This window comes from Chaetodon trifascialis, chromosome 20 (assembly GCF_039877785.1).
Source record: "Chaetodon trifascialis isolate fChaTrf1 chromosome 20, fChaTrf1.hap1, whole genome shotgun sequence".
Taxonomy (NCBI): domain Eukaryota; kingdom Metazoa; phylum Chordata; class Actinopteri; order Chaetodontiformes; family Chaetodontidae; genus Chaetodon; species Chaetodon trifascialis.
In genome coordinates, this window is record NC_092075.1 from 13,717,082 (window position 1) to 13,732,717 (window position 15,636).

Here is a 15,636-nt window from a genome sequence, read left to right on the forward strand (position 1 = left end):
AAGAAAGCAAGTCAGAGGAAAGGAGAGTTAATGATTTATGCTGTCATTCGTGTGACCGCACTGAGACAGCCTCTGCCCGGCGATGCATTCAGCACGACTAGATCACTCCATCCGCTCATTTAATGCGGATGAGTGGACTTATAATGCTCCCCGACCCCTTCCTGCTTTCCACCTCCCACCCCCCTTTATAAAAAAAAAGCACAGGACAGTGGGGAGAAATGAGGATGATGCTGAGTGACAAGGCTGCCGCGTTGCTTATCAGAACATGACGATTTGGTCACATTTTGAAAAAATGGTCCTGTTGTCCGACCACTAATTTCATGTGCACCAGAGTGAACACTCACGCAGCGAAAGGCTCTGGAATTCACAATTAGTCATAAGATAGCACGGACACAGACAGTTCATCACGAGTGCAAAGAAGGGGCGTGTGACTGATGGTGTCTGCAGAGGGGATAGATATTGTATTGTGAGTGAGAGAATGCACGGCAGAGTGAATGAATGACTCCGTGAATGTGTGGAGGCTACCTTCCAAAGCCAAAAACACAAAAGCAATGTGTTGTGTTTTCCACTGCTGTCGAAGAATAACGGATATTTCTAATTCAAGCTTGTCTATTTTTGATTGGCAGAGCTGATTGAATTCCATTTCGAGCCGCCGTCGTCCTGTCCTCATTTCAAATTCGCAGATTTTCCCTCAGTGGGTAATCAAGCTCTTTGAAAACTGTTTGATGAAAGAAATTTGGCCAGATCATTCAGGATAACACTGCATAAACCAATCTATTAGGCCACACAGCTCAAAGCAGAGGCACTCTGAATGAATAGGGTTCACTGGAAACCCACAGCCCGTGTGTCGATGACTATAATAACGGACTTAATAATGCAGATAATTTAGATTTTTGGTGGAGGTTATGAGATTTGCACATCTGAGACTTCTGCCTTTACCTCCATACAAGAGGATAATAGAATTTTTATTGGTGGTGTGCAAAATTTGATCTTAACTCTCAAAAGCTGGGCTGCAACAAAGGAATATTCATTCATCTATAAAGCATGTTTTTCAATCATTTCAATTGTGAAAATGTGAAAATGCTTAGGAGAAGCTTTGAAAGCCCATGATGAAGTCCTCAAATCACTTGTTCAGACCAAGAGTGTAGAACCCAAACACTTCTTACTTATATTACTATAAATGACTAAGTTGAGCAGCAAACTCTCACATTTGAACAAGTGGAACTGGGCAATTTTCAGCACTTTTTAAGCTTAAAACTTTAATTGATTATTATGTTGAGGATTAATTTTATGTCCACTGACTAATTCCTTAATCAGCTAAACATTTCAGCATTACTCAACAGCAACTCTGCTTTAAAAAACATGTCCCAGGCGCTCAGGGCAGTGCACAGATGTTGCTGCCAACAATGCTTACTCTTTTGTAGACATTTTAGGATGCTGGTGCACATAACAATACAATTAGTTTAATCATGAAGGTGAACGCAATTAAGGGCTCTGCCACACCATTGGCAGTGATTCCCCATCAGGGTTACCTCAGGGGGGTATGTCTGTAGTTGCCAGGAGGGACGTGGGAAGCTAACTCAACTAAAAGTGTTTGGGTAAAGAGGAAGATAAATATCCAAATAGGATTCAAAATAGCTGATGTTGATCTTTAGAAGCTGTGCAATAACCAGGAAGCTGCCCATCAACCTCCCCATTAAATAGCTGAATAGCTGTAATGGATAAATACTTGAAAAAGTTAAGCTGAAAGTAATGAGTAAATCTGTTGAAATAGCTCCTATTTATAGTCAGTCCTAATTGTCTCTAACACTTTAAGTAATGGTTACACATTTGTACAAACACTTATTGTGTGGACTAATACAGCAGGTTGCAATGTTCAGTACCTGGTGATCTGAAGGTCCAGGCCTCGTCATCATCAAAGTGCGTATCCCCTGCTGTGAATCTCTCCCCGGGGAAGAACGCATGTGCCACGGTGCCCCCGGGCCCATCAAAGGGATATCCATCATTGTGGTCGGCCTTAGTGAAGTCGATCTGAATGTCCGCGTCACTTCCTGCCACCTCGTGGAAGTTAAGTGGCGCGATGTCACTCCAGACCTTCAAGGCGTAGTACATCAGGGCTCGAACAGTGTCCCTGCCCAGTAAGGCCGAATCCTTAGGGAAGGTCCTCACTCTGAGAGAAGAAAGAGTATATTGTATATGAGAAGGTGAGAGAAAAGGGGGTAAGGAGGAGGGAAAATAAGGACACGGGGGAGTTGAGAGGACAAGAAAGGAGATGAGAGAAAAGGTGGCTGATCAAGGAGACTTGACAGAAGAACAAAGTAAAAGTGGAGACAAGAGAGGAGAGCTGGGTAAAAAAAAAAAAAAAAAACGAGAAAAATGAAAAATGATGGACATGAAGCAAGAGGAGAAGAAAAGGAAATGAAATGAGGAAAGGGTAAGAGAGGTAAAATCCGTGGGAGGAGAAAGAGAGGAGTATGTCAAGTATGGAGGCGCCCACACATGATTAGAGGTAAAACCACTCCGTGCTGGCTGTGCCACTGTTTTGCCGTGAACTGAGCAGTGGCGCCCAGATACGCTCATACTGTGTTTCAGAGTTCACTGAACTCTCTCACAATGTCGCCAGGAAAACTAGTGCAGGCTTGTGAATATGCATATAGTTTACAATGTTAGCTAAACACAATGCCACAGTTAGCTTAGCTGTTTATGTGTGTTATGCGTTATGCAACGTTCAAATGCATCGCAAACAAAATGCGACTTCACTGTTGTTGTTGCCTGGAAACATGGTGAATAGTTTCCTTCCACACTTTTTCAAGACCTATACCTGCACTGTGCTCTGGGCTCTACCTCGTAGTGAGTGAAGAGCAGATCTGAAGGCAGCAGAGGGGTGACAGACATGAACTTGAAGCTGGAGAAGAGCCAAAAAGGTAAAAGCGTGGAAGAGTTAGAACTGAGCACAGGAGACAAAGGGAAGTAAGGAAACAGGAAGGGATATATAATAGATACTGGCAGAAAACAGCAGGATGAAGAGATTACTCTGAATAAAAGCACAAAAACATAATGGTCAACTACGCAGTGTTTGACACTGAGACAGACCTGCATGAAAATAAAAGTTTCAGTTTGAATCTTTTATGTGATTGCTTTGTTTTTTGTATTTCATGGTACGATGCTCCTGCTGCCCACATGTACTGATAGTACGCAAGTTTAGAATACAATGTGCATGTGAAGAGATTACAGAGTCGGCTTTCAGGAACATTTCATCAGCTTTTTCACCGCCTTCCCCTTTCCCTTCCCAATCCATATTTAATTTTCTTCCTTCCTCACATCACCTTAACATCTCTCAAGCTATTTCTTCCTGTCAGCGACAGTTGAAACGGACAAGAACAAACAGAAAACCACTCAGACGTCATGCAAGTTTGTCTACCCCCTTTCCCAAATCTCCTCTCCTCAAATCTTCCATTGTCTCTCTCATTCCCTTTCTTTTCTCTCCACCCGTCAGTCTGCCTCTTCCTACTCCTCTGCCATCTTTCTCCCCACAAAGGCACTTTGTCTAAATACAAGAGGCGATTTGGTCATAGTCAGCCTGCTCTAGGAAATACCACACAGAAGTACCGCCTTGTCTTTCTGCCACAATCAGCTTACAACCTACTAGAAATTGGTTAAAAATGCAGTGTACTTTAATATTTCACACACTCACAGGAGTCCCCATTGAAAGGTTTGCATCATGACTGTCCAGTTTCAAATGATTTCCCTCCACAAAATCCTGTATATAGTAACATCCAGTAGGTGGTCAGGGTTATCCTATCATGCTAGGCTGCACGCCACATATTGGACAGTATTGACAATCTTGACCTCTTTTTGAAGTGTTGTGACTTGCATCAAAGGAGACAAGACTGTAGCGCAATCAAAAAAGAAACACAAACATGGATATTGATTCACATATCGACTGTCACAGACAGACCTGAGGCATAGTTTAATGGCACAATCCACACAACCACCGAATTCCACGAGCACAAACAGAAGTTATTGGTCTCTGGGTGCGAAACGAGAACATTCGGGAAATAAAATGTCCAAAAAGCTGGTGCATGGCAACCTTGGGAGAACACCAATTCTTGCATGAGCCTGTGCCAAAACCAAAATGACCATTTGTCAAACCACCTGCGTTTCTCATTTATGCTGCCATTTCCATGGAACAGGCAATGAAACAAATGAAAAAAAGCAAATGTGGGTGAAATGGTGAATGGAGAGATGTTCAATAGCAAAAGCACCGTATGCTCTATAGGGGAGGGCGAAGGGGAGTGCACTTCAGCCGAGCTGCGACTTTCAGTATCAGTGGATAAATTACCTTATGAGTTAATTGTCCCTGACTCAAGGGACACCACAGTTTTTCTGTTTAGCTGCTGTTTTAATCTGGCTAAAAATCGATTTTTCTTTTTCTCCAGCGCACATTTGTTAACTTGATTTGAGCTGTAGAAAATTAAACCTTTTACAATAATCATATTAGGATCAACTTCTTCCTACTAAGAGATCGGAACGATACTGTATCACTTACTATATGACTTCTATCTCGAAACTGTCAAGAGAACAGTCCAACTTGGTCTAAATCCAGCGGTTGTTAAACTGCGGAGCACAGCCAGCACTGGGGGGCATAATGACAGGCACATAAAACAGGGAGCGCAGCGAAAGTTGAGTGAATATGGTTCATTAAGGAACAATCACCAAAAAAAGAGTGCTCTGATGTTAGCACGCCGATTAAGATTCTGTGAACGTTCTTCCGCTGGAGGCCCGACGGAAAAGCTTTGGGAACCACTGGTGTAATGAGTCTTAAAGTTCCAATTCTTAAGATTTTCATTAAATGGGGGGATTCTCAGGAAACGGAGCATGTTTTAAATATTTCCCAGCCAGACGACAGGCTGCACACCTCCAACACCCCAGCAAGGTAGCCAACGACTGTACTTTCACTGTGGCGTGCCGTCAAGTCGAAAACTGCGTGCAGCTTGAAATCAGATTGCTTGTGGCATGATGGAAAAAAAGGCCAACTGTTGACTGACTTCTTTACTAAAACATCACCAGTTTGTTTGGCTGCACTGTAAACACGCCAGATGTTTCTCTGTTGTGTGTCTTAACACAATTAACCACGAGAGTCATCAAATCAAGGACTGCAATCTTATTAATAGAACTTTTGAAAGTCTGAATGACAGCATAATAGTAAGGCTCTAGGGTGCATATACAAATCTTGCTCCACAACAGTAATACCACAAAAACCTCATTATGTTGAATCAGTTGAGACAAGCTGCGCCGGCTATAGGACTGTCAAACTCAGACTGTGCCAATCAGGGTAAGCATTTAGGACACAAAAAGGTTCAGAGACTGAAGTCCTGTCACTTCAAACAATCTTGTTCATAAAGAACCCTCTGTCATCACAGCTTTTTTCTTTTGTTAAATCCGGCATCTTGAAAGCCAACCTCCCGTCAAACAAATCATTTGTTTGACAGTTGTTTCAATTCACACTTGAATTCTTCATGATTAAGGACTTCTTGCTGAGGACTGGTGACTCATCCCTCTGACTGAAGCCTCTGCCCCACTGCTTTTTTCTTTCACAAGTCTAGGATCTCTGGCCACGTCGGTGGTACAGAGGTGGTTCATTATGACGGCTTCAAAGGTTCATCTACCGTGTTTGCTGGTTCTTTATCTTTCACGCTGTTCTGGTTTAAAGAACACTGGCACTGTTGACGAAAGAATCAAAGAAGATGAATTCAATACAAATGCAGCGTAAGCTACAGATTCATCACTTTCAAGGGATACAGGGCTGCTAATCATATTATCAACATTAGCGATACTGGGATCATTTTCTGGTACCATGTTTAAAATGATACTGAAGTGGTGACAAAAAAGCAGATCTACAATCAGATTTCCAACCCAAGGCTGCACAGATAGAATAACAGGGGAGAAAATCAACTGATCCTCAACGATTAACAGGATTACAAATGAGTTGGTGCGTGCTCAGTGACTTTTTCCATACCAGCATTGTGTGCAGGTTGTTAATAGATAAAATAGATATCTGCCAAGGACTTTTTTTTCTTTTTGTTGTGGTATCAAAAGAGGTATTATATATTGTTTTTATACGAGCTTTGTATCAAAGTTTAGAATATAAAATCACATGTGGCATAATCTTCTCAACATCTACGTCTGCTGGCCATTTCAAGCATCTCCCAGTGTGATTCAGACGTGTTACATTTTTAATGATCGTACCTGTAGACTCCGGAGTGTGAGGTGCTCTCAGCTCGGTGAAATAGGATGACAGAGGGATTGTTTATCCTGCACTCACTCCAGCGATCACTCAGTGAACTTGTGCTCACCCTGACAGCTTATCACAGGGGTTTGAAAGAAAATGCTTACCCTCCACAAACAACTCGCCAACTTATAAGTTGTAATTCAAGCGAGCGAGGTGAGGGTGTGTGTACATCAGCGTGCAATGCCGCAAATGAATGTGCAGGTGGGAGACTCAACTTTGGTTAGCTTGAACAATTTGATATCATATTGTTAATCTTCCCCACTGCATACCCTATTTTATTTCAGAAGAACGCACTGTAGGGCCGATGTCTGCATGAGAGACTGAACAGGATGATATAGGTAAGAAGAAAATAATGGGGAAGGGGAAGGAAAGAGAGATAAAATTAGTTAGAAAACAGAGACCTACTGTAATATGAGTGTGCAAAAGGCGGAGAGAAAAGCGCAATCTCTGCTCTTGCAGAAATATTTCTGACAACTCCCCATGGCTTCATCTTCCACAGCTCTAACTTTAGTCAGAATCACGGAGTTTGTTCTCCCTGAGAATGATGAGTCCTTAAGTTTCAGCTTTTCTCCAGGCTACTACATTCAGAGGGATCAGTGATCACACAGGCACATTTCCATCTCTGACAGAGCATCTGATGTCTCCTTTTCCTTGCCCACAAAAAAATGTTCCTCATTACAAAAGCTTCTTAAAAACCAGCTTGTGTTACAGTCTTGTATGGGTGATTGCGAGAGAGGTGCCAGTGATACATGGGCGTAAGTGGGGGAGGGCAAGATTTGAGGTTCAAAAGAAATGAAACTCTGAATGCTCTCTCCTCAACAGGCAGTTGTTCAGTTCAGCTTAAAGTAGCAAATAACCCACGATAAATGGTGCAATAGATGAGTGAGTAATGCTGTGTTTATTTCTGAAAACATTACACTAAGATTGACTGATGGAGACCTGACAATTAAAGATAATGTATTTGCATTGTCATGGAGTTGACTATAGTTCAAACCATATTTAAGCTCCTGGAGAAGGCAAAAAGGCTGCTGATTTCAGCATTAAATACAGCTTGACTAAAATGATGCTTCAGGTTACTATTTCATCAGAAAGGCAGAAAACAGGTCTGCCACCCATCTTGCTTTCTTCCCCCAAAGATTAGGAGAAAATGATTTAACGGACTTTGAAATTAGCTGGACGGACAGAAGGCTGATTAAGGTGGACGGTATTTTCTGTACCTATTTAATTCCAGCAGGCAGGAGGTCCACCTTAATTTGACAAATGAGTAAGAGCAAACTAGGCTTATGTGGGTGTAAACGTGTGTGTCTCTGCATGCATGCTACATGTGCATAAGATGATGTAGAAAGACAGAAAACGTTTTCAGGCGCGAGCAGACGCACACACACACTACCCCCTCTTGCATTTCACCTGCTTGACTTTTAATTTCCCCGTACTTCTCAGTGATGATTCAGATGAAGAGAGGGAAGAAGAGAGGGATGGATAGAGGGAGAGAAACAGATGAAGAAAACTCTAAGGCTCTTTTGCTGTCCCCCGCCTTCAGCCTCTCAGCGGGCTCTTACCTCCCGTGGCTGTGCTGCTCCACAGAGACATGAGCTGACATCAAAAGTGATGCTAAAAAGTACACGCGCACACACACACACACACAAATAATATTCACCTCCTGTGCTTCGCTACCCTCCGTAGACATAAGCTGATTACCCTGAAAATTGAAAGCTCAAATGCAGACGGTGATTCATGTGCTCATACGCGTTTGTACATGCACACATGTAGCAGCACAAAAACACTCACAAACATGAAAATATTTCTGTGACAGAGACACAGGCTCATGCTGTGTACTACCAAAACCTCCTCATACTCTCTCTCTCTCTCTCTCTCTCTCTCACTCACTCACTCACTCACTCACTCACTCACTCACTCACACACACACACACACACACACACACACACACACACACACACACACACACACACACACACACACACACACACACACACACACACACACACACACACACACACACACACACACACACACACACACACACACCATGTCATTCAGGCTGAAGATGAAAGACACAAAATTAAAAGGCCCTGCATGACTCTCCCATCTCTCCACAAATGCCTCTCTCCCCTTTTCAGTCCGAGTCTCCCTCATCCCTCATTCTCGGTCTATCGCGACTGTCGCAGTCACCGGCTCTGAGATGCTAATGTGAAATCTGGAGGAAAAATACAATAGGTCCCTAATAAGATAATATTTAATAACAATTATTTTTTATTCTTACGGTTCCATCGAGCAATTTCACAGGTAGGTGGCCTCAAATGGCAGCAGGGAAATGAATGCTTAGGACTTCAATACCCTGGAATTACTCACCACAGTGTCAATAAACTCGTCTGTGTGGCAGAAGTGTTTTGTGATAGACGCACAATGATGGATCTGTGATGGACCAATAATAGAAGCACCTCTCATATACATGAGAGAAACTCAAGGTGCACACTGACAAGAAGGACATCACCAATAGAGTCCAGCAGCGATGTGATTACCTGAGTTTGCTCAAGCTGCATGTACTGGAAGTAATTTTGTGCAGACATTCATGATTCCCAAGCGATGTATCCTGATGACTTTTGGTGATCCTCTAACATTATTGATTTTAAGCGACACGTCTTCGCAACTGTTAAATGGATTACCATGACATTTGGTCCACACATTCATGGCCCCTTCTGGGTGAATTGTAGTAACTTGTGGTTTCTGACCAAATACTGACAGTTTTAGCTGTACTTAATGTTTACTGCTATTTAGCAAATGTCATCATCGTGAGCATTTGAGCACACTGATGTTAGCATTTAGCTCAAAGCCTAAATACAGCCTCACAGAGCCGTTAGCAGACTCTTTTAGAATCAGTATATTATTTTGCAGTAAGTCCAGTAATTCAGGCATTGACTGCTATCTTGTTCCTAGTTAGGCACGTAGCCACAGTGCCTCCTTCATTGGACATGAGAGATATCGGTGCTGTAGTAACATTTTCTCGTGTAAAGCTCATCCCTGCCATCTTGAATTTTCTGCAAAAGTTTTCAGGATCTCCTCACGCAGGCCAGACTGCCACATTCTGCGGAAATCAAATTCATTCAGCTTACTTTTACGCAAAACTAGTGAGGGTCTTGGACAAAGTTAATTACCTGATGAATCCTTCAGAAGACACATCCAAATATTTCGTAGGTGCCAAAGGGAGCAGAGAATTAAAAAACGTTCGTCATGCTGTGGTATGCCTGGCCATTACTGCTAGCAGCTTTATGTTATTACTTTTATAGTCTGAGAGCTACTTCTAGGAATATACTGATGCCTTTGGACACAGCTGTGGCATTTCCTAACACTCACTAACCACTGTGAGCTATGGCTATAATTAGTACTTTGATGGACCCCTGCTGCTGAGTTATGACTATGGCCACGTTTAATGCTTTCATTACATCCATCCAGTTTGAATATGGCTCTGCTGTTTTTAAATAAGCCTTGCTGGGTTTGGAGCGCTTGACTACAGCTGCCCCATGCAGGTCTCACAAAACAATCCCTTTGAGCTTCAGGGTACGTTACCACAATAATACTACACTCTAAAATGAAAAGAGGGCGATGCCACTGCAGACATTTCATGGTCATTTAACGTGTCTTCATGTCCCCACATTGCTCATTCTTGTGCTCAGTTCATTCACTTCATTAGAAAAGTTTAAAGAGATGGATGAGAGTCGGTGATGCTGCAATCCAGCATTTATTCAGTCTAACCTCCTGACTGCACCAGATGCAGAAAGAAAAGATGCAATTTTCCCTTTTATGTTAACTATGTCTTCTCCTTCTTTGCTCTTCATTATCCTCATCAACCAACCCATCTTTTCCGTCCTCCACTCTGCTCGCTACACCTATCCGTTTGAGTTATCAGTGGGGCTGCTAATGACTACCAGGCTGTCTGCTGTGATAATGGGCGAACAATATGAGATAATGAGCTAACAGTGGGCTGTTACACAACTCGGCTGCAACATACTTGGCTGAGTGCAGGGTGCTGTTCTGGGCTGTGTGTAAGAGGAAAAGAGGTAGGCAGGAGTTAAATTGGGGGATTAAGGGCTCAGCCTAGGCACAAAGACTCGCAGACATCATCACAAAAATAATTTACTTATATTGCAGGAAAACACATTACTTGAATCAGTGTACATAAAATGAATAGCTACTCAGCTTAGCCTCTTATCCTGTTTCCCTCCCTCTGTGAAATAACTGACACTCACCACCTACTCTGCACATTTTCAGAACACAATGATGTGATTGATGTGTGTGAACGAGCAGAGGAGAGAGTGAAGCGCCATTGAAAAAGCTATTGTCAGTCCTGCCGAGGTGAGGAATGAGTGGGTGTGTCTTTCTTTCTTACAGTAAGTTGATATGATATTAGGATTAAACAGGCTCTGCATAACGCCGCAGACCTTTGCGAGCTCACTGGCTGTCATAAAGAGTCACATTCTAAACGCTGCAGGCACTAAAAGTCTCCGTTTCTATGTAAACGAGAGCAAGGACTACACACTGTCAGAGCTGCGTTGTTCTGAGGCTATTGAGCTTCTATTCTCGTCATTTAGACACTTCTATCGCCCAGGGGACTTTGGACTACTATTTACTGTATCCTCTATTCACCTGAGAGCGAATGCTCAGGCTGCTGCAGATGCATCGTGTACGTGCGAATGAGTTTGTTAATTGGTGTCACACGAGCAGAAGCAACACCAAAAAGTGGATACTGATGGTGACTGTATAGAAGCTGTAAGTGAATGTATAGTTGATATCTAAGGACAGAACTTGATGACACACTGCCGCATGATTTAAACACAGGTGTAATTTACAGGAGATGATTACAGTTATACTTCACACGGAAGTCTGCAGTGGACGGACATGCAGCATCCTGGTTCTCTTTAATTGTTCATTATAAACACTGTGATAACTTTCTGCTGTGTTGTCTGGTATTTCTCCCTGTCTGTAGGTAACCAGAACAAACAAAGATTGCTCATTTGTCCAGCAAGATTGCAGGTCGACAACAACACAGTATGATGCTGTTTTGTGAGTTCAGAGTGGTGGGGAAAGGGCGAGCAATCCTCGATGATGTATCACACACTCTCTACGGTGAATATGAGCTGTTACCATGAGGACGGAGGTACAAGATCCCGCCTTTGTGGACTTCCTGTGCATACAGATCCTTACCCTCTAGTATAGGTCTGTTAAAGCTGTGAGGTGTGTCTCACTTGCATTGTTTTGATTGTTGGTGATGTTGTGGAGCACTTTGTTGTTAAATGTCTTTAACGGTAATGTCTTTTCTGTCCATCTATCTGAATAACTAACTAACTAAAGGTCATAGTTATAGTGGAAACTGAGAGAGTCTGTACTCTGTTATTTCCCAAAAGGATGATTTTATGGAGCAGTGAACTTTGTAACACCTGACACCTGTACATATTTGTCCTTTGCTACGTCGTTCAGAGCTATATATTCAGTTTTGATTTGCAGCATGGTGACACAAAAACTATTATTTCAGTGTTTTACGTTGGGGTTATAATAAGAGCAAAATAATCTGCTCTGCAGTACATCTCTTTCTCCATCTCCAGTTCGTTGCACAGAACCAAAAGCACCATCCACTGCTGCGTGACAAGGTACAACAAACACGTAGCTGAGCTCTGCTAACTAAGTCATTCTTGAAACAATTGCAATCTACGATGTGACTAAGACAACCGCATTATGTTCTTAACATGACAGTCGCCTTGTTATGGCTCTAATTAATGTCAACATTGTATACCATTCGCTGATCACACTCTCACTCATGAACAAACTGTTATGAAACTCCAATACTATAAATCCTAATCGACTAATTTGGGATCTGGGACGGGCAGTGCTGCATGAAACCTCCTGTCAAAACCAATCACAGATAAAGAGCATGCAGTATGGAAATCCTTTGTGTTTCGTGCCAGCTTCCAGCCTTTGTGAAAAGTACTTAGTGTCAAAAGTATCAGACGCACACCAAGGCCTGTAAATGCTTGCCGCCAGTAAACTCTCAGCCCTCGATGAACATATTTTCATTGGTCCCTTCCTCATTCTATCCTAACATCATATTATCCTCAGGTCTTACTTAAAAGACAAAAAATCAATGAACGGTTGTGTTAATAAAAATTGCCTTCCTGGCTGTGCAATAATTAAAATTCATATATTGATGCATTATGTATGTTGCAGCGATATAAATAGTTATACTTTTTTGAATTTTTTTTTTAATCTGACTGATGTAGTGCATCAGAATACTGACGTTTAATATGCCTGTCAGATTGCATCTGGCTCATTAGCTGTTTTACGCATTATCTCCATTTTGTCAGCCCTGTTATTCGCCCATATAATCTAATGAAGCAGAGATTCCGTGAAACATTAGATGATGAAAATAATTTTCGAAACCAAGCAGTGAGGAAATCGCTTTGCAAGTGCTACAACATCAGCTGAAGAAATTCAGCATCGGAAAGAACACCCAGAGAATTACAGAGGAGGCCAATCTATGCAGAATATCAATGCTTTGTTATGGCGCTTTACTGAGAATCTGCAACATATGGAAATCTCTCTGGATCTGAAGCCAGCACATAATCCACAACTGTTCCAGCACACTGTTCTACAAATCTGAGTGCTGTGAATACAAAGGTACTCCACTGGACTGAAGACAAACCTGTCTTATTTCAAAGCGGAGTTAGCTGACAGGCGCACGCTGTATGATTGGCAGCAGTACAAAGACGAAAGAAAGTTAAAGCCCACCAGGAGGGAGGCAATGCATACACGCCGGTGTGTATGTGCACATATACTGTATGCATGTGTGCAGGCTATTCTGATTTCTCAAAGTATGCGTGTGTTCATATTCTGCACACACACTCACACAGACACACGCATGCGCATACCATCTTACGGCAGCTCATTGTTGAATCAGCCCTCATAGTGTGTGTGAAATAGCTCAGACCAACTATATGTTTCACTGCCTCCGCCTCAGCTGTCTAACACTATGCTGCAGTTCCTCAGGTCATCACGGATGACCATTTTATTTTAACCACGGGGAGACTGCAGAACACCCCTCGCTGTCTCAAAGCCTTTGCTCTTCTGGGAGTCGTACATATGACTTTCTGAACCATTAAATAAATACTCCACCTTCAGTTGAACTTTTATCAAATACTCACCAACTGAAGGCTTGAAGGGTGCCTCTAAAAAGTTTGTATCATGCTTCTTGTCGAGGACAACAGCTTTCATCAGCTTGGATTCACAGCAGTTGGAACTGATTCCAACAGTGAGCCGGAGTCACGGCCAAAAACTTTTCAAAACATCCAATGGAAGCTCTCAAGGCACCCCAGCAGCATTATGCACTCCTCTGCTATTGATCACCATGTTCACCATATTGCAAAAAATCCTCTCTTTTCCAATCGATTATTTAATATGCTACTTCTGGCAAAGCTTCTGAGAAATGCAGAGACGATGATGTGACAAGGTACGAGTGCATTTGGCAATACTGTTTAGAGCTTTGAATGTTCTGAACATAGGCTGAACAACAGAGAAGTGGATAATGCTGCAGGAGTGCTTTGAGAAGCAGATAGATGGATGGATGGGTAGACCTAATGTTCTTTTATGCATCTAATTAATTTATAAAAAAAACTTGTTTCATGAACTTTTTGTAGCTTTTGCAATACTGAGGGAATTCTGGCAGGCAACAGTTTTGAATCACTTAAAAAGACATTTTATTTTCATAGCTTTAATGAGGAATCTGCGTCTTTGTGCATCCTCTGAGAGGGCCGACGTGTCTCTTATTTATTAAAGGTCTCTCCATTCGACTTGCCACTTTTACAAAACGCCCTTCCTCTGAGCCAGAATTGATCTGGTGAGCAAAAGATTTGTGTCTTGAGGAAGAGTCCTCTAATCTAATCTACTGGAAAATGCACAGATTGTGGGGCGGTGGGGGCCTCTCACTGAATGTTCGGAGCACTGCACTGATATGATGTACTTTGCTGAATGTGCACAGGACTGCATTAGGCTCAGATTACAACGATTACACTAAACAAACTCAACTGGATGATTCTCCTTTACGTAATTAATACTCAACTAACCTCTTAACCCTCAAATTTGCAACAGTGCCCCGAGCTTTAAGAGTGATATCAGGACAGCCACTGAATATTTATACTTTTCACACATTTAAAACTCAGTAGACCTTAAAGCAACACACAAATTGACTCTGGGGTACCCAAAATAATATGACCATAAGCTGATATCAATGGATGTGTGTATTTTCACCATATTTCATTGTAGACAGTAGTGGTAAATAGTCTAACCTACTGCACATACTATTCAGATTACAGGATTACAGCCATAGCTACACATTTTCTAGTCAATCTTATATATATAATTCACTGTTTCCTACCTCCAGGATAAATGCCTCTTATTCCATTTGTTCTGAGGCGTCAGGCCTCGTTTCCTGCGGCCCATCGTCACCTCTGCCTCCGAAACATCTGGCAGAGAACATCTGGGTGTTTTCATTAGACCCAGCGTGGCTTGGTCTGAGGGTGAGAGGACAGGACATGTCAGAGAGATGCTTATTCAACTCTATGGAAATTTCTGAGGCTATACTTGGTGACTGTGATTAAATTGTTTGTTCCCACATGATTCTCCACAAACAAACGCAGCCACATACCGAAGACCCCGGTCTCCTTCAGCCCCCCGAACTTCTGCATGGCTTTGATGGCCTTGGTCAGGGCCTCCTTGGTCTGAAGCTGGCCAGTCACTGGGTCAGGGGGCGGGAGGTAGCCAAACTTACTCAGCCAGTCCTGGAGGGGACACAGAAGACACATGAGTTCAAGAGTCATCCCAGGCATTTCAAAGACTCCAAGTATCCCAAAGCTGCTGTGAGGGTCTGACACCTGTTCATGTTTACCGTCTGTGTCTCTGCACATATACTTTCTGTGAGAGGTTCGGCACAGAGGCATTTGTGAGCTTACGTGCTGAAAATAGCTCTTTTTGTCTTGTTATGCTGGAGCGACACATTGTAAGGGACATTTCAGTCTTTATCAGCGAGGCACGGAGCATTGCTGATGGAGCTTAACAGTTTCATCTGCACCACAGACAATCAGGAACAAGATACACACGTCTATTTAATGTTTTTTCATCGCGTGATCTTGATTTCGATTTTCCAAACGTCATAGAGATATTACTCTCGTGCATATGATAATAACAATATCGATCTTTTTTCCACGTGACATAAATTCAAAGAATGTTCCTGAGTGGGTTCACAAAAGAAACAAGGCGAAACATGTACGGTATGTATCCA

General features: G+C 42.4%; 1 protein-coding gene across 1 annotated transcript in view; it reads right to left on the bottom strand.

Moving 5' to 3' along the window:
• The window catches only part of LOC139348563 (matrix metalloproteinase-17-like), a 65,515-nt gene that overhangs the window by 24,627 nt on the left and 25,252 nt on the right, over positions 1-15,636 (bottom strand). The window contains exons 2-4 of the mRNA XM_070988793.1: positions 15,004-15,136; positions 14,734-14,869; positions 1,884-2,170 (exon numbers count right to left, since the gene is read on the bottom strand). Of these exons, the coding sequence (XP_070844894.1) occupies positions 1,884-2,170; positions 14,734-14,869; positions 15,004-15,136 (556 nt within the window). The remainder of the gene's footprint in view (positions 1-1,883; positions 2,171-14,733; positions 14,870-15,003; positions 15,137-15,636) is intronic.